General features: G+C 41.9%; 1 protein-coding gene across 11 annotated transcripts in view; it reads right to left on the reverse strand.

Annotated features, from left to right (window-relative positions):
- Window positions 1-21,894, reverse strand: part of LOC146809242 (B-cell receptor CD22-like) — a 481,112-nt gene that overhangs the window by 69,986 nt on the left and 389,232 nt on the right. For all 11 annotated transcript variants that reach the window (XM_085616059.1, XM_085616063.1, XM_085616056.1 and 8 more), the window contains 3 exons: window positions 19,039-19,302; window positions 10,648-10,744; window positions 7,754-7,793 (listed from right to left, as the gene is read on the reverse strand). In XM_085616059.1, coding sequence (XP_085472185.1) covers window positions 7,754-7,793; window positions 10,648-10,744; window positions 19,039-19,302 — 401 coding nt within the window. The remainder of the gene's footprint in view (window positions 1-7,753; window positions 7,794-10,647; window positions 10,745-19,038; window positions 19,303-21,894) is intronic.

Consider the following 21,894-nt stretch of genomic DNA (forward strand, 5'->3'; position numbering starts at 1 on the left):
GACAAGGAATCCTTCAGAACTAGAGACAACTTCAAGTTAACAATTAATATGACCCCTGCCCACTATACAGATTTAAAGGAATCTTTGTATATTTGGTCCTGATGAAGGTGATAAAAATTGTCTTTTCACCTAAACATGCGTAGACCGTTTCTTAGACATCTGGGAATCCTACCCGAGATACAGACGAGAAGAAGATTCAATACGAAGCAATGAGCACATTTCTAAATGTGAAAGTCGAAAATTAAAATTACGACAGAAGGCACAATTGAGTAAGATTCCATCAAAGTTCTGAAATTTATTGTCAATTCTTTTTTGTGTGGTATGCTTGGTAGTATGATTGAAGAGAATGATAGGTGAGAATGGAGGTATGATGGTTCAGTGTGGGGGTTACCACAATTTAGAGATTTGATCTTTTATGTATAACACTACAAAAAAGTATGTGAATTTGTGAATATTTGTAAATGTTTTTTATGACTATATGAGCATCAAAAAATATAAATACTATATCTAAAAATAAGAAAAAATATAAAAGTTTTGATAAATAATAAAATCATAAGAAAAATTCTAAGTGATCAGACTGTGTTTAAGGGGAAATGTTGTTTTGAGCAATTGCCAATGTCGAAATGAAATAGGTCAGATAAGAGATTGTTTCACAATTATTGTTATTTCCCCCTCCTTTTAGACCTAAAAGCAACAGGGAGTACCTTTTTCCTTGTATATTGTAATATATGGGTATACCACTTCAATCTGAATGTGGCAATCTTCTAAATTTACACCAGCTAGTACATATTTGAAGAGGTTAAGCCATTTTGCATTTATTGATCCCCTTCTAGGATTATATTTATCAACTCAGCAACTTTTCTATGATTTTGCAAATGTTTTCAGCTAGATTGAAGACCAGTCGATTGTTGTCACCATAGATCTGAAATTTTATCTGAAGGTCAAGCAAGGGTTGGGGTGCCGGGGTAAGAGAAAGGAGAGAAACTTCATCTCAGTAATCAGTTTCTCTCCTTGGCACTTCCCATCAGCCACAGAGCACTCAAGGAAGCGGTCTGTGTTATATAACACCCCTCAACATGCTCTGTTCAGTTTTGGAGTGTGTGTTGGTCATGAATTTCGAAAGTAACTGAGAGATAAATAAGCAATATTTAAATTTGATATCTGTATAATTATGATGTTACAGATATTGTTTTCATCTTTAAGAGAGTAGAAAAGTTATTCGCTCACTTATTCTGCTCTATATATTCTTTTAATTGAATAGTGGTGGCATTTCTGAGCAGTTAGACTTGGTCCTCTCTGCAGGGCCACCCCCAAACATTTAACCTTCACCCCTCCTATTTTTGCTGAATTCATTTTTCTTGGCCTTAGGACTCTGTAGACCTTATCACTGCTAACCAGTGATAAAGTGATTGCACTTACTCCCTTATAAAATTGGCTTACACCTGACTGGCATATTGGATTTCCTAGGAAAGTGGTATCCAGTGCAACTAGGGCCTGTAAATTAAATGCAATTAGTGGGTCTCCAGCACGTATTGTGCCACCCACATATGTAGCCCCTTAAAACATGTCACAGGTCTGCCCTTAGAGCCCGAATGCAGTTTTAAACTGCCAATTGGACTTGGGAAAATCCCCCCTTTTATTACATATGCCACCCCTAAGTTAGGCCCTAGGCAGCCATAGGGCAGGGTGCACTGTAAATAAAATGTTTTATTTGTAAGTTTTAAGTGTCCTGGTAGCGAAAAACTCCTAAATTCTTTTTTCACTGCTGTGAAGTCTTCCTCTCCGATAGGATAACGTTGGGTTGCCTTATTGCAATACATTTGCAATTTAAAACACCCTTTAATGGTAAAGTCAGATTTTAAGTTACAATTATGAAAATTCCAGTTTTAGAAAGTTGGCATTGCCTGCCTTAGCTATTCTGTACCTGCAGCCAGTTTCTGGGTCATGATAGTGTGTTGTTGGCAGCCGAACTTTGTTTATTCTTCCTAGACAGCCACACAGTAGAGGGATTAGGTGTACCAGGATAGGCCATCACTGGCAGGATGGGGGATGAAGCTGGGCACAGACCCACTTACAAGTCAATATGCTGTGTTCTGCCTTCACACAAAAGACTTCACACCACATTATTCTTCATACATTCAGGCCAGAGCCAGGGCAGGACAGACAGAAAATCCCAAGCACTTAAAACGGAATGTTCCAGAAACTTCAGCTAGTTCGGAAAGACGGCAGGTATAAAAATATGTCCCTCACACCCACTCAGTTCACTTTCTGTACCTGCGGAAAGACTTTCAGAGAACTGCTTGCTGTTCTGTACTTCAAAATACTACTTTGGAGCACCTGGAAGGACTGCTCTGCTGACTGAAGCCTGCCTTGAACCCTCAGAGACCTGCCTTGCTACTTGAGACCTGTTCCATCTTGAACCCAGGATTACCAGAGTGGCTCCAAGGGCTAGTTGGTTGTTCCCCTGAGCCTCAGGGACAAATAAGTCTCCATCCATCTTGAACCATGCCTGGACCCATCCTGATGGGGTTCTGATCCTCCAAGTGGTGACTCTCCAGTCCCGGTCTCTTGGTGTGATGCAAAAGGTGCCCAGATAGTCAAAATACAAAATTCGGGATTTGAACATTTTTGGGCTAAAAAACGCTTTGGGAACTGATGGGAATCCAGGGTGAACCTGCCCGTCTATCCAACCAAGGGGAATTCACGGCAGCTGCCATGACATTCTTCTTTGTAGCAGGAAATCCTGTTCAGCGGTTCTTCGTAGAAGGCGTATCTAGACTAGTCAATTCCTCATCGGCGATGGCCTCAATATCGTCCCGCTGGAGAATGTCAACTTCCATATAGGAGCCCAAGTCTGAACATGGAAATCTTCACTGAGTCTACGTCCATGGGCTCCCCGGTGATGACGCATCCTCCTCCATAGACACCGCCTGCAACCTTTCCTATAAACTTTACCATATAAATTCATTACCACTGTACGCCTCTCAGAAACATTGAGATCAAGATCTTTTGCACTACTCACTAGTCAGTTGTATGACATTACTGCACATGGTTTTACCACAAAAGTCTTTACATTGCATATTTAACCACACATACCATTACCACGCTTGTACATCCGTTAACGTTACAAGTACACACCATGCAAACATCTAGCATGCACACTTTCACTACGCATACTATTTCTCTCTTTGCTGCCAATCAATTATTAGCAGTCACGTTTGTGGTCTATGTTATCACTGAAACCTTCCCTTCACACTGGGTTAAGGTACATTTCTTTGCAGTCCTTTAACAGTGTTAACAATTATAAATTCTTAAGATTACTATACACTGTGTACAATATAGTGCTCCGATGTGGCCCCAGGTGGTCAATTGGCACTTTACAAACAAATAACCAACATCTATATCTGTATCTACAACACATTTTGAGCTGCATATCTTAGAAGAGTCCATGTTATCATTCAATCACTCACATCTACGACTGCATCCCCAAAAAAGTATAAATATGGTCTAAAGCTACTGATTTCTGGGAACACCTTTTTTTCTAAGAAAGGACAAGGGTGCTGCCAGAGTAGATCTTCAATGGATGCCAAATGAATGCTTGCCAGGTTAATTCTTGGAAAAATGTTCATTATACTGATTAAGATGATGTTGCAGAATTCATGAGCGAGTGTAATTGTAGGCATTTTCCCCTGCATCTATTTATATGTGTATGTTGCAGTTCTCTGATATTGTTTTATCGCTCTGAGAGGGGAAGAGCCATGCAGCAGTTTAGTGGTGGTAGTAAGGATTCCCTCTGTTTAGCTTCCAAAGGTAAACAGGAGCACATGTAGAACACTCTGAACTTCTTTCTAGCTGAGTCATGTCTCATTTTCTGGGAGGAGATTTCCAAATGGAGGATCACCAATGCAGCGAGGTCTACCACAAAACAGGTCTCTCATGTTCTAGGAGGTGCAACACTGTCACCTGCTAAAATGCGTGGTAAAGTCTTGCACTGCAAGACTTGCTTGGCAACAGTCCACCAGTCTGGGCTCCAGCAGCAACCGTTCACACCAAGAGATAATGATGTCAGCAAAGAACACAATAACATGCCAAGAAAATATAAGGGATGTTTTGAGAAACCTAAAACTTCAGAGCCAATCAGACAAATCTCACTCCTTAGTTTCTACTTTGTTAAGGAAAAACAATTGTCTAGGTGAGGCCTAAAGTGGTCCTCAAGTAGCTACGGCTACTAATTACTAAACAGAGTGTGACTCACTGGAAGTTAAATGTAAACGGAATCCCAGCCGGACTCAGTAAGCAATGTATGTGTGGACACAAGCTTTTAGAATGACATCACATTTTATTAACATCATAAAAATTAGTATCATTCAGTTATTTACAAATAGTTCTGGTGCTCACACATAGACGAGTGGAAGTGTGTGAAGTGAAAGTGCTCGTGACAATAAAAACTTTACATCGCACTGAGAACACTATGCAAAACTCCTAATTAAATTAATGCAGTAAAGGAGTTCTGATTGTGAGCTCGACAGCGTTTCGATCTTTTTACATTAAGATCATCATCAGGACAATTAGTGTGAGCAAGCAGAATCTAAACAAGAGAAAAGAAACAAACAAAATGAACCGGTGTCCAAGTATATCAATCTACAAGCACTTGGTTAGCTAATAATGAAGACAAAATTAATGTGCGCGATTTACAAAATTGAGGGTGGACTGGGTAGGTCAACGAACCTAATTGAAAAGAACCAATCACAAGGTTAGATATTTGCGAGAAGTGGCAACTAGCCAAGGATAGTGGAAGAAGGTGTAGGTAAGTGGGAAAAAGGTAAGGTGCAGGAGAATGTCAGTTTACTAGTGGAGCGATGGTGAACCAGAAAAGGTGAATGGTGAATCAGCAAAGATTTAAAAGGTGCAGGCTGCAAGGAGGGGTACTCGCTGCGTGAGAGCATGCTCCGATTCCGTGCAAGGAATGTGGTAACCAGATGCAGGGCTAGGGTGAAGCACGAAGGGCCGCAGAGCAAGGAGCAAAGTCCAGAATGAAAGCTTACTTCCAGATAGATAGTGGTCCAAAAATCGACCGACGAAAGCCACGTGGGGCTAGAGTTAATGAGAGAACCTGTAGCCGTTGGAGTAGAGATCTGCGGGCCAGGGGGAAAAAAGGGGGGTCAATAGAGCAAGGGGGGGGGAATATACTGGTAGTAGGCGCATGTGAACAGGGACTTAGTTAGGAGCTTGCTCAGAGGCTCTCAGAAGGTGCCGAAGGATGGGAATCATTCAGGGAGAGTTGAAAAAACCGTGTGGTGCGCCCGAGTTGGGCGGAGCAGCGTGAGAGGGTCCAGGGCCGTAATGAATAAGGTCCGAAGGCATCTGAATGGGTAAAACCTGCGGTTAGTGTTGGTTAGGACCCATGAGGGGGAGGGGGGCGGGTGTCAAGGAGAGGAGCATGCACTTACTTGATGAAGGATGAATCGTGCAGGCAAGTCACTTAATGACACCGGCTGTTCGCATGGAATCTGGAACGCGGCAGATTCCGTTTACATTTAACTTCCAGTGAGTCACATTCCGTCTAGTAATTAGTAGCCATAGCTACTCGAGGACCACTTTAGGCCTCACCTGGACCATTGTTTTTCCTAAACAATTACTACCCCAGTATTGTGGGGTCCCCTTGTTCCTATACATATAGTTCCTATTTTGGTCTCCCGCCAGTTCTCTTCATCCTGAAACTGCCTTGCTGATTGCTCAAGGTGAACCAAGGCTGTAAAACCATTATTTCACCTTGGCTGCAAAGAACCCACAAAGTTGTTCATCAAATAAGAATGTTACCATTTCTATTAATACACAACTACAGCTGGCCAACAGGACCCCAACAAGTTCCAGTCTACCTACATGATCCCAGTCCCTCTGATAGTGTCATTGATTTTTATATTTATATCCTATAATTTAATTCCTACATTTTATTAAGATCTAATCAAAGAAAATGTACTACATATATTTATACATAAATAACTGAAATGCACCAGTTACAGTGGACTGAGTTTCCTATAACTTGCATCACTGCCATTCACTGCGGATCATCTCATATGATTGAAGACATGTTGAATTACATCAATGATAATATTACTAAAAACAACTAACCTTAGAACTTTCTGCTTTCTGTAATGATCCTAATTTTTAGTAAACCTTTATGGTTTAGACACAAATTCTTGTCGTATGAAGGTATTATTAATTGGCACTGAGATTTAGCACCATTGAGACTCAGACAGTCCGCATACAGAGTATCAATGCTCTAAGTATTAAATTAGAGTATCAACAAAGTTTCTGTCTTTTGATTGACCCCAGACTGGAAGGCACAAAGCTATTCAAACCACTGCGAGGAATTAAATAATGGTTTGAGAAACTAAATTTGTCAAGGTATTAACGGATAAGTAGGCCAGTAGTAAGGTAAAGGTGATATTAAAAACCTGCATGGGGAAAGGTCTTCAATCACACACTCTACCACTTTGTCAATTATAGGTGACAAGTGGAAAGTAGTGCTGAGAGACGTTAGAAGTGATTCAAGTAAGGTTATCAGATGGTCGAGCAATTGTGTTAGCCTTGATTTCTACAACTTGACGCGGGAGGGAGTTAATAAATGAGGACACCTTTATTGAAAGGGAGTAGATTTGTTGTTTTAATATGTCATTGTTGGATTCCAATGATCCCATAAAGAGTTGGCTTCACTGAGTTGGCTCATGTTGCAACTGAAATAAAACCACAATGGGTTAGTAAAAAGCATGTCGTGAGATCAGAATAGGTTTCTGAAAGCTGTGCGGGTGTGTCTGAAAACTGTAATATCACCATTTGATTTCAAGGCCCCTTTTTTTCACTGCAGTTACTTCTACCCTGGCGCCCCTTAAATGTCACATGAACAATATAAAGATACTTAGAGTAAAGATACTGTAGCATCAAAAAAGATACCATTGAGGTACGAGGAGGTAGAACTGAAAGAGTGATGGTGTTTGCAAAAGACCACATTTCCCTCAGTGCTACCACAATATTATCTTCGAATGAACTCATAATCTGAATAATGAGCACAAACAGACAACAGAATGCTGTTGTGGGTCTGTCTGATTAAAAAGAGAAATTAATAAGTATAAAATGATAATTTCAAATAGTCAGTACACATGTGATAATGCCCACCTCACCTAAGTCCAAAGGACGAAGAGGGAGCTGAGATAGTTTAACAGGGTGAAGGAAGTGGAACAAATGCATACACTACCATTACCCAACAGAGGCAGTATCACACACCTCACATTTCTCCATCCTTCACAATTGCATACTACAGCTGAAGGTGAAACAATAGTAGTGTCCTCATGAGAGTGTAGTATGCAGATGGACCTTTGACCTTTGTCCAGGAATATATGATGGGCTGCACTACTGATAGAGGTAACCAGATATTATCTTTGGAGGTTCCATTACAAACAACATATAAAATGGGACTAGTAGATAGATGCAGAGAGGTAGCTTCAGTGAAGTAACTAACAATTATAATAACTAAATGCTGCTCTTATTTCAATTACAAGATATCGTGTTTGTTTTATGAATCTGCTAAATTGATAATTTACTAAAATAATACAAACATTTTCAAAAGGCACATAACAGTGTACAACTTTGTAAAACATGAAGTGACAAATCAAAGGATTTTCCTATATTGAGGAATCACTGCAATGCTAGAGAGAAGCTGTTAATGTTTATCATTAGTAGGACACAAACTCACACTGGAATGGCTTTGATCAGTTTGTTTTTCCTTGTTCCGTCTGTAAGTGACAAAGAAGAAGACACATCATTGATAGATCATGCAGAGAGAAAAAGGAATCAGAAGATCAAGAACTGTAACATACAGCTCCTCCTTAGGATGGATTTAGTTGTATTTATTAGTGTCATCCCACGGGCTATCTAGGTACTGTTGCTGACTGGATTTGAGAATATTCAATATTACAAATCAACAAGAGGCAAACTATAGACACTATTTCTAGACCGCTGTATTAAGAACAATGTAGCTTTTTCTGTAGAGATATCACCATACCATTTGCTACCACCATTAAGTAATTAGTCCTTTCCACAATTTACCCCAAAAATAATCTCATTTTTTCAAATTAAATAAAATGTCCATTTACAGAATTGTTTTTTATCCTAGTGCCTTAGTTTTCCTTCATATACAGTCAATACAGAAAAAAGTGTGCCTAATGTAGATGGAAGGTTTTGTATCATTAGCTCTTCTCTCCTGTTTCTAATACAATGAGTATTATGGATATACTATGCCTATGTAACATTTGCTTAATTTCCTTTTGCATAATTACGAGATATTTTGGAGCAATTATGCAAAATTACACAAAATTCAAATATGGCGTTTTAAAATATTAAAAATACCACAATTGGTTTAAATAAAATGGTGGGGTAATAGTTTCCCTTTCCGTCCAATTGTACTGTACTATTTTTAATAATATCAAGAGAAAATGAGGGCCCAAAAAATTATTAAGGATTTTCCAAGACCATTTTATCCTGAAAATAATCGCTCTAGATCATGAAGAAAAAAGAAAACACACTAAACGGTCCCTCTAGTGTGGTCGAACCCAACCCGGCAGAAGCAATGTCATGATGAAAAGTCCGATGATGAAGAATGCCATAAATTGACAGTGAGGGCGTTTCTCTAAAAACAAGACATTTTCCTTAAAGTATCCAATCATTGCATGGCCTTAAAGTGTGCTATTGTTCACTTACCATTAGGGTGGTTAGTAAAATTCTGAAAATGATCTCCATGGATTAACGACGCTATATCAATTTACGCTTGAATAGAAACGTCAATGAATCTTCTTAGTTATCCACACCTTATTGTGCTTTTCTCATTTCTGGTTTGAATACAGATTACATCAGCGTAGATGTGTACCCTATTTAATGCCAATCAAGCTAGATGATACATTTAATCTTTTTGGTGTTCCAGAATTTTCAAAACTAGTTCGATACATTTTCCTTGAACCTCTGAACCCCAAGAAAGAATAAACATTCATAAATTAATGGACACTCTGGCTTCAAATATATTAATTGGAGTCATTCCCCTTTGAGGATGAGGTGCTCCAAAATAAGGCTCGATGCACCATTGTAGGTGCAGCCATTTGAAGTTCCAGGAATTTGAAGGCCCCTGTCATGAATGCACTACCGCATAAGAGAGAACAAGCATAAGAGAGAACAAGGTGGCATTGGGTGGAAGCAGTGACTTTGTTCGATATTTGTGAAAAAGGATAGGAGTTGGAGATCTGGAAAGCAATTCTCATGGGACAAGACTATTGTCAGTGGACAATTCAAATCTTTCAAGCCTCTTCACGTTGATGGAAAGGCTTCAGTGCATAGGCCTCAGGCAAGCAGCAGATGCCAGCCAACAGGTTTGAAAATGGTGACTGCAATATAGCAATATCCCAACTGGAAAAAAAACATTCTAGCAACATTTTCGCCGGCTAAGATTATAAAGAAGTAGGGGCCAGATGTACAACCCATTTTTGCATGTGCAAACACGTTTGCGCATGCAAAAACCTACTGGACCAAGTACATAGCCTATTTAGTGAGTCAAAATTTTTTTGCGACTCGGTAAATAGGCTTTGCAACTCGCTATTTGGAAGGGGATGCACCTTCCAAATAGCGAGTCTCAAACCCATGTACTAACACTCGCAATTACCACCTACTACTTAGAAGTGGGTGGTAATGCATTCTTAAATGGGAAGGTGTCCCCAGTGGACCACTTTCCCTGTGCAAATGCATGCAAAATAATTTTTTAAGGACAGGCAGTGGTCCTAGGGATCACTGCCTGCCCCTAAAAAATTAAACGAAAAAGTTTTTTTTTTTTTTTTTAAATGCATCCCGTTTTCCTTTAAGTGGACTGCTGAACCCAGCGGGCCACCATCACTGGGAAGGCTAGTATCCACAATGGGCTCACAAAGTACGAAAGGTTGATTAATAATAATGAACCTCGCAATTTGCGACCCCATTGGGAATCGCAAAACAGTGTAAACACTGTTGTACATTTCATTTAGCGCCTTGCAATTTGCGACTCGCAATAGGTCAAATTGCGAGGCACTAAATGAAATGGTCGTACATCTGACCCTAGGTTCTTTAAAACTGTTGGTTTATCAATGTGTAAAACTAGAGCACCCTGAAAAGTGACAATGGACCTATCCTATGTTAAGCGTTTGCGCCTGCAGGTGGGTCCAGGGGCTTATGTAAGGACAGATGTAGTATCCAGACCACAATACAATCTTCACTGAGCATTTCAACACCGATGCCTGGTGCACAGTGCCTGCGACCAGCTGCTCTTGATCCCATGTACAAGGTTTTGGATACACTGAAGGTTGGAAAAATGTTCACTTTAAACCAAATGGCGTTTTTCATTTTTCGCAACTCCTGCAGTTTATGGGCACTCAATGTCAAATCACCCCCCCCAAAACAATCTCAATCAAAATAGGAACTTGTACATGTTTTAGGGAAAAGAATGCGGTGAGGTACGGCTACCCAGAGTAACAACAACAGTGGGAATCATACAAAAAAGACTGCTGGCGTTCCTGGTTAGGTTTTGTGAAAACATCCATATACTTACTATTCCCAACTCATGTTGTACTTTACCTCGTCCAGAAGAAGAGGAACAGTGCAAGCAGGAGCAGCAGCAGCAACGCGACTGTGACGCCGAGGGTAGCAAAGCTCTTGAAGGGCGAAGGTGACCCTGAAAATGGAGACAAGAGACACCTCGAAAATGCAGCCGATTCGCAGGAGAAGATAGGATGAAGGATGCGAAAATTAGCTTTACACATGAATATAGCACATAATACGGCGGACTGATTTCCTCAAACCCATGTGCTGAAGACAAGTGATGGAGGCTGCAGGTTTTAAGTGTACATTTATTAGTGTCGGGGTTAAGGGGAGGCTTCTGAGTGTTGTTTTACAAAGCAGAACTCCGATTAAGGGGATGGGACATGCCAGAGAACGTTGGGAGAGTGCAGGAATGGTAACAAGTTTACACAAAGTTCCCAAAGGATAGATGAGATATTTACAGTGCTTACGTAGGATTTGAAGCGCATTAAACCAACAATAGTTCCAGGGTGGGGAATAGAACTGCAGGAGGAGGCCTGGAACTTTGGTCCTGGAAACAGGTGGAGCGAGTATAGATCCATCCAAGGAGTATAGGGGATCATGTTGTTAAAGAAGATGCAGTAACCTTTTGGTAGTTCATGAATCTATAAGGCAACAACTTTATGAATGGCACTGGGTCCACTGGGGATGAAGGAGGATCTGGTGACGTTGTCAGGCTTTCCTATCCATAGTAAGGGTTCCAGATGCAGTCAACCTAAGCGAATATGGGCAAGAAGTAATCTTTATGCACAGATATCTGGGTGTTGCCAGAGAGAATGCAGGGCTTTTGGCTGTGTCCTAAATGATTGTCCTACATAATCAGGGGGAAGAGGCTCCAGCTCAGGTATCTACCTGTTGCAGATGCAACCATGAACACAGAGCTGGAATCCAATCTGCTCCATGCCCATCTTCCATCTGAGCAGGGCAGAGGCTTGCCTTGGATATTCCTCCTGCTGTCACTTGCAGCCTCTTCAATGGTTTTAGAGGCTTTGGGCAGGCTTGTGGTGGGAGGAACTATGGGAGACCAAGAGCCACTATTCTCTTTGCTGAGAAGGAGTGCATGATAACTTTGATGTGAAGGAACCGCCATTCCCAGACCGGTGTGTGTTTATGTCATTTCCAGGCAAATATACAAGGACACTTGTGAAGTCAAGCTACCACTAGGCGTCCGGTGCATTTCCTACGGGTGTGAAAGCCAATGTGCACATGGACTGACCACCAGTTAATAATCATCTGTGCCATTCAGGGAGAATATCCAAATGTCTTGTCTTTAACAGGGGTGGTCCCTCCGCAATGGTGGAGGAGCGTCACCCCACTGCCTCAGAGCCAGCAGCAAACAATTAAAACGATATTTCAATATTGTTTTATTTTTAAGCCACTGGCTCAGCCAGCATGTACAGGGAGGGGTAGGTCCGAGGCACGGGAGGGGCCGTGCTCATGTGTGTTTGGCCGAAAAAAAACACACATGCGCACTTTGGTTTCTCTAACAACTGTATTGAACAGCCGGGTTAGAGAAACCCCATTGACTCCCTGATCTTAGCGGAGCGTCTTTTCAGCCTGCTCAGGCCAATTCCCGTGCTGCTTGGTAGCGCGGGGATTGGACAGGGAGTCTGTGACATAGTCACAGTGTGTCTGCTCGGACAGGAAGTCACATCACCGAGGCAGGCACAGGAGGCGGCAAGCAGCAGGTAAGCTTAACTTTTTATTTTTGGTTTTTATTATTGTAATCACTCCCTTGTCCCCACCCACTCCCACACTACCACGCTCCCTCCCCTTCGCGCCCCCTCTCCTCCTCTTTTTGTATGTGGCGGCTGCCACTGGTCTTTAAATACCGCCCGTCGTCCAAGGGAGGTTCCACCACTACATTTTAAACCTTGATAATTGATTAAGGAATGAATACTCAAGAGGGGTAGCAAGAGCAGCAACACAGCCACAGTCCTGTGTCTCATAAATCATCTTTTAGGGGTCATGAAGCATACATATGGCTATGGTCAGCATACAAGCGCTTACACAATACCATTTTCAAAAGACGGTTTCAGTTTCTGAAGGGAAGGGAAGTGTAAAAAATGACCATCTTTTTGCATTGTTTCCCCCAAAATGTTGCCCGGTTTTGCTGGCATTCAGACTTTGTGCACTTACCGCTAAAGTGAAGTCAACAGTCTATGCTCCTCCAAAATTGGCTTATACCGGATCAGCACAATTAACTTTCCCACAAGGCCAGAGTATAAGAAGTAGAAATACATAACTAGCATGGAAAGTCAAATGTCACTTGTGAACTGCACCACCTATCATTCCAACCGCTACAGTGGCTGTGAAAACATGGCTTCAGGCCTCCCCTGTGTAGCCTGACAGCAGAAGCTTGACACCTGCAGCAGAGGCCTGTCAAAATCATACTACTGACAGGAAGGAAAACTTGATTTTGAATATCAAATAGGTCACCCCTAAGCACACTTTGCTGCCCACAAGGTAGAGTGCATAATATTTGACAGTGTAACATTAGAAATGGCATGTGAAGTCTAAATCTTTTAAACATATTGGATATTTAACATTTAGAAAGTTACCTTCACCCATTCTGAAGCTGCTCAGGGGTAATGCTAATGTGCATTAGCTCTCATGCAACTGTTGAGCCATCATATAGCCTGAATGGTGTGTGGCTGATGTGTGAAAACTGCTACCAAAGAAGAGACATTGGCCTGGGTGTTAGAGTGGGGTGTTTTCTTACTCTTGCAGAAACGGTGGACTCTGCACTTACACATTTAAAGTTAAGGGAAGATCTTGAAACAGTCTTTTGTGCATGTTGTAAGATTATCAACAACCCAGAGAGGAAGGAAGCTACCCTTAGAACCAGTTGTGAATGATCATATAGGAGGGAAATACTCATTACCTTGGCCAGTCCTCAAGGTAGGCTAATGGGGTTTGCACAAACAGAGAAGGGTTTACCCATTTAGGACTTTGGGAATGAGGTGCACTGTGGGATTGTTGGAAGTAGGGAAAAGAGGAACTTCTGCATTAGTAGGTGTGGTTGCCCCTGGGAACTTCCTTACTGTTTATGGAATAGCCCGAAGTCAGCCCAATCAACCAACTGGTCCCCACCATAAATTGGGCACCCCAAGGCACCATTCTCACAACACTTTCTAAAACTGCAGTAGACTAGAAGAGGACGAGACCTGTGATCTGTGACCTGCAGGGAGCCTGAAGGACTTGATCTGCTGCCTTTTGCACCCAGGATAACGAATTTAACTCCAAGGATCAATTGCCTATGGCTATAGAGACAATTCGCTGCAGGAAGCCTTTTCTCTGAATTCCTTAAGTGCCCAGCTGACCAGTGACCGGAACTGGATTATGCTGCTGCCCTCTGCTTGACATTCTTGGAGACCTTGGGAGCCTTAGAACTGTACTCCTATGGTTGGTTGGGCATCAAAAGAAAATCTGAAAGCTTTTGAAAACATTTCCTACTGATCTTTAGTGGGACGCACCCGGAAAAGTTCTGGCCTGCAGTCTCGCAGCATTAGACTGAATTTCAGATATGTCCCTCTCAGATACCGCACCTCTGAAAAAATGACGAGTTCCCATTCTGCGTTGTGCTTGTCAGCCAGAAATCTCCAGTGCTCCAGAATGTCAGAGGGGTCAATCTGCTTTAGGTATCTAGCCTTTGATTCCATGGGGGCAGCTACAGTTTCAGCAACTTTACATGTGGGGAGGAGTTTTATCCACAAAAATGGAATAAGTTCCATTTTGCATTTCAACACTTGAAACAAAGGGGTCATTAGCATGACCGGCGGTGGCGATCTGCCCACCAAAACACCCCGCTGGACGGCCTGTTACCCCCCGCCACATTAGCATGGCGGTGGTTACCGCGGCAGACGGAAAGACCACCCGCCGCTTTTCCGCCGGTAGGCAATTGTCACGATTGCCTACCGGGCAGAAAAGGCCCACAATATGGAGGCAGTGCCTTGCAGGCACCGCCATCCATATTAGGGTGTTGGTGGTTTCATACCTTTCCATGGCGGAGACTCTGCCACGGAAAGGCATGCGGTAATCGCTTTGGGGACCGATTGTGGGCCCCCAGGGAGGTGGAGGGGGTTGGGCGGTACCCATGGTACCCTCCTACATTGGCATACACAAGGGGACAGGCACCGCGCGGTGCCTGTCACATTGTGCATGCCAATGCACAACATGCATTTACAACATTGTGGCGGGTGCTGCTCACAGCACCGCCCGCCACAATGTTGTACATGCGGGATGCGACGGCCAAGGTGGCGGTCGCATCCTAATTGGTGATGCGGGACCGTCGCACCACTGGCTGGCGGTCTCAGCACAGCTAGGGTGGCGGGTTGGACGTCCTAATGGACCCCAAAGTTCCTTTATGAAGCTGAATCTTTTTCAAGTCTTTTGACTTCTAAACTTTTATCGGAACCAATCTACTTCGTATAGCTGACTAAAGCTCTATCAAGTTTGTCATTAACTTGTGCCTAGGTCCTGGTCTACCACCTCTATGGCCTCTAGTGCTGTCTGGCCCTATTTGTACTTAAAACTTTAAAATTCACATCTTCAGTTCCCTTCTTTAGATTTTTATTGTTTTGGTATCATTTTGTTTAATAAAGTTTATACTCCATGTATTGAATTCGGTATGGGATTTTATGACCTGGTATTTTGATTTTACTGTCATTATGAGACTGCATAAATACTTGATACATTTCCCGAAGTCAAGCCTGTCTGTTCTGCATCATAGCTACCAGGGGGTTGAGTTTAGGATAATTTAGTGACTTCAAGAGTTCACCCTGTCAAATAGTGATATTATTTCTTGAGATTACCTGTCCCTTTGCATTTTCTTTAGTTTCTAGATCAACAACCAAGAACACTGAATGTTTTCTTAGTTATAAGAGCACCTAGTCCAAAGAACATCTAAATCCAGACATATAAAACCAGTTTCAAAGTCCTAGATAACCTGGGTCATCGTGGGCAGCATAGGTTCAATCTGACATGTCCTTTTTGCCTCCACTAGCAACCTGCGATGGTCCGTACAGAATTTGAGCATGGCTGATGCATTTGAAAATACCAAACATTGGAGGGACATACACATTAAACTGTGAAAGAACTGGTACTGCCCATTTTCCCTCAGCTCTTTAACCAACAATATGGCCTTATTGGTGCTATTTACAGTAAGACCCCACAGAGCAAAAACTAACATTTTTAGGAAGATAGATATTCGGTGAATCTCATTGCAATGTCCAGAATTTAGAGACTTTCTCGTCAGAAACCCTTGCCCCCTAATTAACTGCATCACGGTTGATACCAGAAGATCAGGGTACAACATGAATTCTAAATGAACTCTATTGTACAATTGTTATTAGAAAGTGCTGAAAACCTTGAAGTACACTACACTCCGAATGAATAAACAAACTTAAGGTCCTAATGCAAACTGTGAAACTGTGAAACCCTTACCCCCTAATAAACAGCATCACGGTTGATACCAGGAGATCAGTGTACAACATGAATTCTAAGTGAACTCTACAGTTGTTATTAGAAAGTGCTGAAAACCTTTAAGTACCCTACACTCTGAATGAATAAACAAACGTAAGGTCTTAATGCAAACTGTAAATTTTGTATACTGATCACGGTTGCACACCTTTCACTGCAAAAGAGGGTAGTACTTGGAGAAGGAAAGGGAGCGGCACGTAACCATTGTCGGTGACTCACTGCAGCATGTCAAGCTAGGCTGAAAGCTCGAAGCACTAACACTTACAAGACTAGCACTTTCCCCTCAGTCTGGAATTATTATCAAGTATGGGCAAAGCCAAGAGATATGCTTGTAAATAATGGTAAAAGTATAAGTTCAGTTCATATAGGCTAAGAATACTATTTTATATTTGCAGTAAACTACGTATTATATTAAAAATAACCCCTGTGGAATATGTGGTGCAGTTATTTTCAGCACTTCTGGCTACTTAGTATTTTCTTTTCCTGCTTACTGGATGGTTGACAGTGACCAGAATCTTTCCCCGAGTAGCTATCTATACAGTATTCATATAAAGTTGCAAATCCCTCCAAACAAAAATAGCTATAAAGAGTTCACTATGTGGCTGGCCAGATAGGGTATCACTATCATCGGTTTAGGCGGCATCTATAATCCCTAAATATTGATCTACTAACAGGGCAGAGAGGCAGCAACATCTTACTTAACCAAGCCTAGTACTGTCCCGTCTGTAAACACTGATAGCAAGTAATTAACTGAGTCATTTGTGCTTGTACTGTCAACCTCAGAAGAAAACAAGCATTGGCAATGCAATAGGTCTCGCATTTGCGAGAGTTTAAGCTATTGGCATTGTAAATGACAATGACTTATTTATGTGTTTTGAAAACCAACATTTAAATAAAAGTCATTTCCATTTATATCGGTAATAGCTCAAACTCTTGCAAATGTGAGATCTCACACCAAGCACATTGAAAGGGAGGGGGTGGAGGAGGAAAATGCTGCGGAGACAAAGAGGCAGGGAGAATCTGGTAGTGAATTAAAGAGGCATGAGGTGGAATCAAGACCACCATGGAGTGCTTTAGGGCGGTGCGACCGGTGCAGCTGCGCCTAGCATTGACCTGGTGGAACAAATGGCTTAAAAGCACTTCCTGCATTGATTTTTGTGTAGTCAGTAGTTTTCAGGCAGCAATAAAAATGTCAAGATGGGGATTAATTTCCTGCTGGAGATAAATTTTTGTCCAGTGGCAGTTTTGACTCATCCTACCGTGGCGCAGATGGTTAATGTGCCTGCTGCAAAGAACATGCACCATGCAGATCAAAGAACAGAGCATGAGTGAACTATGTAGCGCTATATAAAAATGAAATGCAGGTCTCATAGGGGCTATGGAGAGATGAAGGGCTCTGTTGGAGGGTGGTAGTGAGGGAATCCATGGAGAAGGAAGTAATTGGAGGGTGCCCAAAAAGGTTATTGCACGAAGAGCCACCAGTTTTAAAGCCGGCCCTGAAGACCACACTGCTTTGGGTTTCGGCATCCTGACCTTTGATCATGCTGCATAAGCGCTTCTGAGCAAACTTTGGTCCCCAGCTCTATTGTTTCAAAAAGTAAGCTCCTTAGATGCAGAGCTCGGTTTATTACAGAGCGCCCGAGCTACCGGAGTCTCCCACATGTCTTGATGCATTTGGTCATTGAGAGGGATGTTCCACAAGCTACATTGAGCCTTTGGGCTGGTCTATAATCTTCCTGCTGAACGCTATGGATTCCAGACAGGTGGCGTGGACAAGTCGTATAACCAGTCATACACATGATGGTGGCTTCCCTATAAAATGTTAACAGAGGTTCGTAATCCAAAATGAGGCTGACTAGTTCCTGTGATGTCAGTTCCTGTCAACATATTGTTCAAGGGGCCATTTCCAAGAACTTGATGCAGAACAATGCATGTATACCCTTTTTTCCTTCATCTTCCATGTGCTTGAATTTGTCGCACAGATTTTTCTTTTTGAGCTTCTTGAATTCCTTGCCAGGAGCACGTGCTGGTTTCCTTCCTGATGTCAGGAGGAGTTTGGTAACTTGCTGTTATTATACAATCCACACTGCATATTTAATCAGGAGGTACAGATTGCTTAGGAGGTTTTTCTCCATTTTGTGATTTTCTCTTCGGGGTATAACCCACTTTACGGGACACTACCTAAAGGTGTTTTTCTTCCCCGGGTGGGTCCAGAGCTACTGTGAAAAATTGCCAATGGCTCTTTAGCATCATCAACTTGAAGAGACTCCCCATAGCTTTTCCTGGCAATCTCGTCATGTATAATATGCTTTAAATTAAATCGACCCTTGGATTTTTGAGAACCATTTATTTATTTTTGATTGAAAATCAATTTGGAGATCCTCCACTAATTGACACAACCACTTCCCTTCATCAAGTGCATATTGATTTACCCTTCTCATGTAGCATGACATTATACCGTGCACCAATGGCATTCGTGATCATCTGCTTGCTTCTATTTCGTAATACACTTTTAACCCTATCGTGACCTTTCTACATACTCAATATAACCCTAACCCCTAACTCTGTGGCTGAGCAGGGCCGCTTAAGTAACACTACCCCATCAGCATAATCAATTCCATCTGTCCCATAAAAGTCATTGTCACATTCCATTATATCATCTCCATTCCCAACAACACAAACTTTTCAAACCTCATTCAATGATGCTGCAGCTCTGCCATAACACATTAGGGTTCTTGTCATGCTGTTTACACATGCTCAAAACTCTCAAGTCTACCTGACCTCGTACAGGACAGTAAATCATGGCTGAACTGGTGCAATATTATGGAGAGACCACAATTACTCTGGCCTACTGGAGCTCATGCAAGGGGTGTATACAGGTTTATGTATATGCTTCAAAATACTCACCCTCAATCTCTACGGTGATATTTGCAGAAGTGGATTTGCCAGCGCGGTTGTGAGCCTCGCATCGATAGAGTCCAGAAACATCAGGCATAACATTATCAATTATGAGATCCTTTTCTGACTGATTCTGTAACTGAATTTCATTCTTATACCAGACGTAATGATCCACTGCTGGATTACTGCTGTTTGTCTGACATTCCAAATGCATCTTTTCTCTTTCCTTTAGATTTGTTTCTGTAGTATAAATGATTGTCCCTTTTGGAGAATCTGTGGAATTAAAAAATATTTATTTAATCCAGCTATACAACAACCACCTTCATTCCCTGCTCTAAATCAATGCGGGGATTCCCTATTGGGAGTGGGCATATTTGGGTGTATTTGGGTATATTTGTTCTTGATATCTCAAGAAATAAGGTGAATGATCCTCTGTCATAAATAGTTTAAATAACTATGGCACTTATGAAATAAGCATTCACGGCTAACCACTCTCTCAAGTCACAAACAGCTATGCAATGGCTCAACCTTCCAATACATCACAACAAGCAGCATGTGTCCCCTGCCAAGTCATTCACGTTTTCACAGGTTAGGAATCCTATTGTTGTAGCCCACAAAATTTTGAAACGGATGTCCAACTTTTCAGGCTACCCACCCTCATACCCAATTCCAGCGTTCAAGGGCTCATCCTTGACTAGTAGCCCTACTGAATGTCTGTCTGTAAATAAAAACTTCCAATCAACACTCATTTTCCATTAATGCCTCTGCCCCCATGAAACAAAAAATCTCCCACCTTCTTCTTTCTTCTCACTACTCCTTTTCATATGTCCACCTTTGCCACAATAAAAGGATCTCCACTCTACATATTGCACTTAATCTGCACATCAGAAATTCTTTACACTCTAAAAGTACCCATTCTCACCCAAAACATCTTGATCTGCATGTCTAAGTCCAAGACTATAATAATTGTACTACCCACTCCACATTCTCTACTTTCCAACCTTATTTGAAACATAAATATGAGCCTTAATTTGAGCATCTCCATCAGCCATGCAAACTGAACATGGCATCTTGTGTGCTGAGATATACAGTTTTACAGCACTATCCACAAACCACCACACTCTCCTTGGAAGCAGAGTTCATTCCTCCTCTTCCATCTGCTACTTTTACACCTTTATCGTTTGCTGCTCCTCTGCCCTAAATGTAAAATCTTTGAAGGGCTCAACATGTTTCAGTGTTTTTTACTAAATTCCATCTGCTTCATGTAAACCCTAATTTCAACGTTCACCTATACCACCTCTAAGCTCAGCCAAGTATAGTCCATCTTCAAAATAAAAGGAGTCACAACTGAAGTCTCAATCCACAACTCCACCGCTTTTAACCACAAATTAGGAAGCCACGGCGACCTTTCACAAGCATTCTCACTGATCTTCACTCTGGGTAAAACAAATCCCTAATCATGATTCACTGTGACCCTAAAGAAGAATTCTACTAACATAGTCTACTCTCATGCCTACAACTGTACCCCTTTACTCCTCTAAAAGAAAGTACTGAGTTTGACTTTTCAAAATGCCCGCATCCTGGTCCATGCCGCCCATACATCCAAATAGTCTCACCAAGTAGGCTGGATCTACACACAAAACAGAAACATCTTCAAATTTCTCTTTCTAGTACTTGATGCAGCCTCTGACCTGTGAATTGATTAACAATACCAGCATCTAGGTTTCAAGAGAATGCACTGTATTTCGAAGGAAGAAAGGATAACAAACAACAAAAAGTGGATAGAATAGGAAATAAGTATACATTTAAGAAACAAAGAAATATTAAAGAAATGTTAAAAAATGTATTGTAACAAAATGGATAGAAACTTTCAAAAATGGAATGACAATTGCATTTTACCATCCCCAAACATATACATCAACGTTCCAAGTACACATACATGGGTGAACCAGTTAAAATGTTCAGATACGCTCTGAGGAAGAAGCAAAATGTGCTCATGCATGAGAAACATTGGAACCTTTTAAGAAAACGTTGTTATATTTTCAAAACACTGCTTACCACACGCAATCATGTTCAAAGTTACCCTGCAAATTATATATCTAAATCTGTTTCTTTTTAAAACTCAACTCATGATGGGGACACTTTTACCTTAGAGAGCTATTGGGTGAGAAAATATGCATGCTGAATTTTTGGGATTTTGAAGAGACTTCAGAACATTCTAAGAAGCCTACGTATTCATTTCACTTAGGTCCACCACTTTGCCCCTATCACTCCCTCAACCCTGCTACATGCCCAGAGCAACATTATTAGAGAAACAGGTATTCACTTGCTAGGATCGATGGTGGATCCCCCTGCTGAAGCCGATCACCAGCAAGTCATCTCCCCAGACCCAGAGGATCTTCGGGGGCTCTCCTCTTGATCTCCCTGTGATCCACACCGGCCTCGCCTCTTTGCCTATTTGCCCTCGAATCGTGGGTAGAAGACTGCCTTACCGTGTTTGCCCTGTGCAGATGGCGACTTCTGATACCATGAGCAGTGACCGTGCTGAGCTTCACGCGATTATCTCAATGCTTCCTGCCATGGGTCTTTCCTACGGTATATGCAATTGTGTTACTCGTGGGTCTTCCAGCTCCTACCGAGCCCCTCCTGCCTGGACACCAATATGTATGTATCATTAGCGGGTTGCCGGTAGCACTGCCAGAAGAGCACTGAGGAGGATTAGCTAGTCCTTGGCCAATGATCAGTTCCCATGTTATGATGTGTGTGCGGTGACTGTATTTGTCAGTTGGTCATTGTTGCTGTTTCATTGTGGTATGCCCCAACCCGGACTCTGCTGATTGGATTATGGGCCACCATTTTTCTTTC

This window comes from Triturus cristatus, chromosome 7 (assembly GCF_964204655.1).
Source record: "Triturus cristatus chromosome 7, aTriCri1.1, whole genome shotgun sequence".
Classification (NCBI taxonomy): domain Eukaryota; kingdom Metazoa; phylum Chordata; class Amphibia; order Caudata; family Salamandridae; genus Triturus; species Triturus cristatus.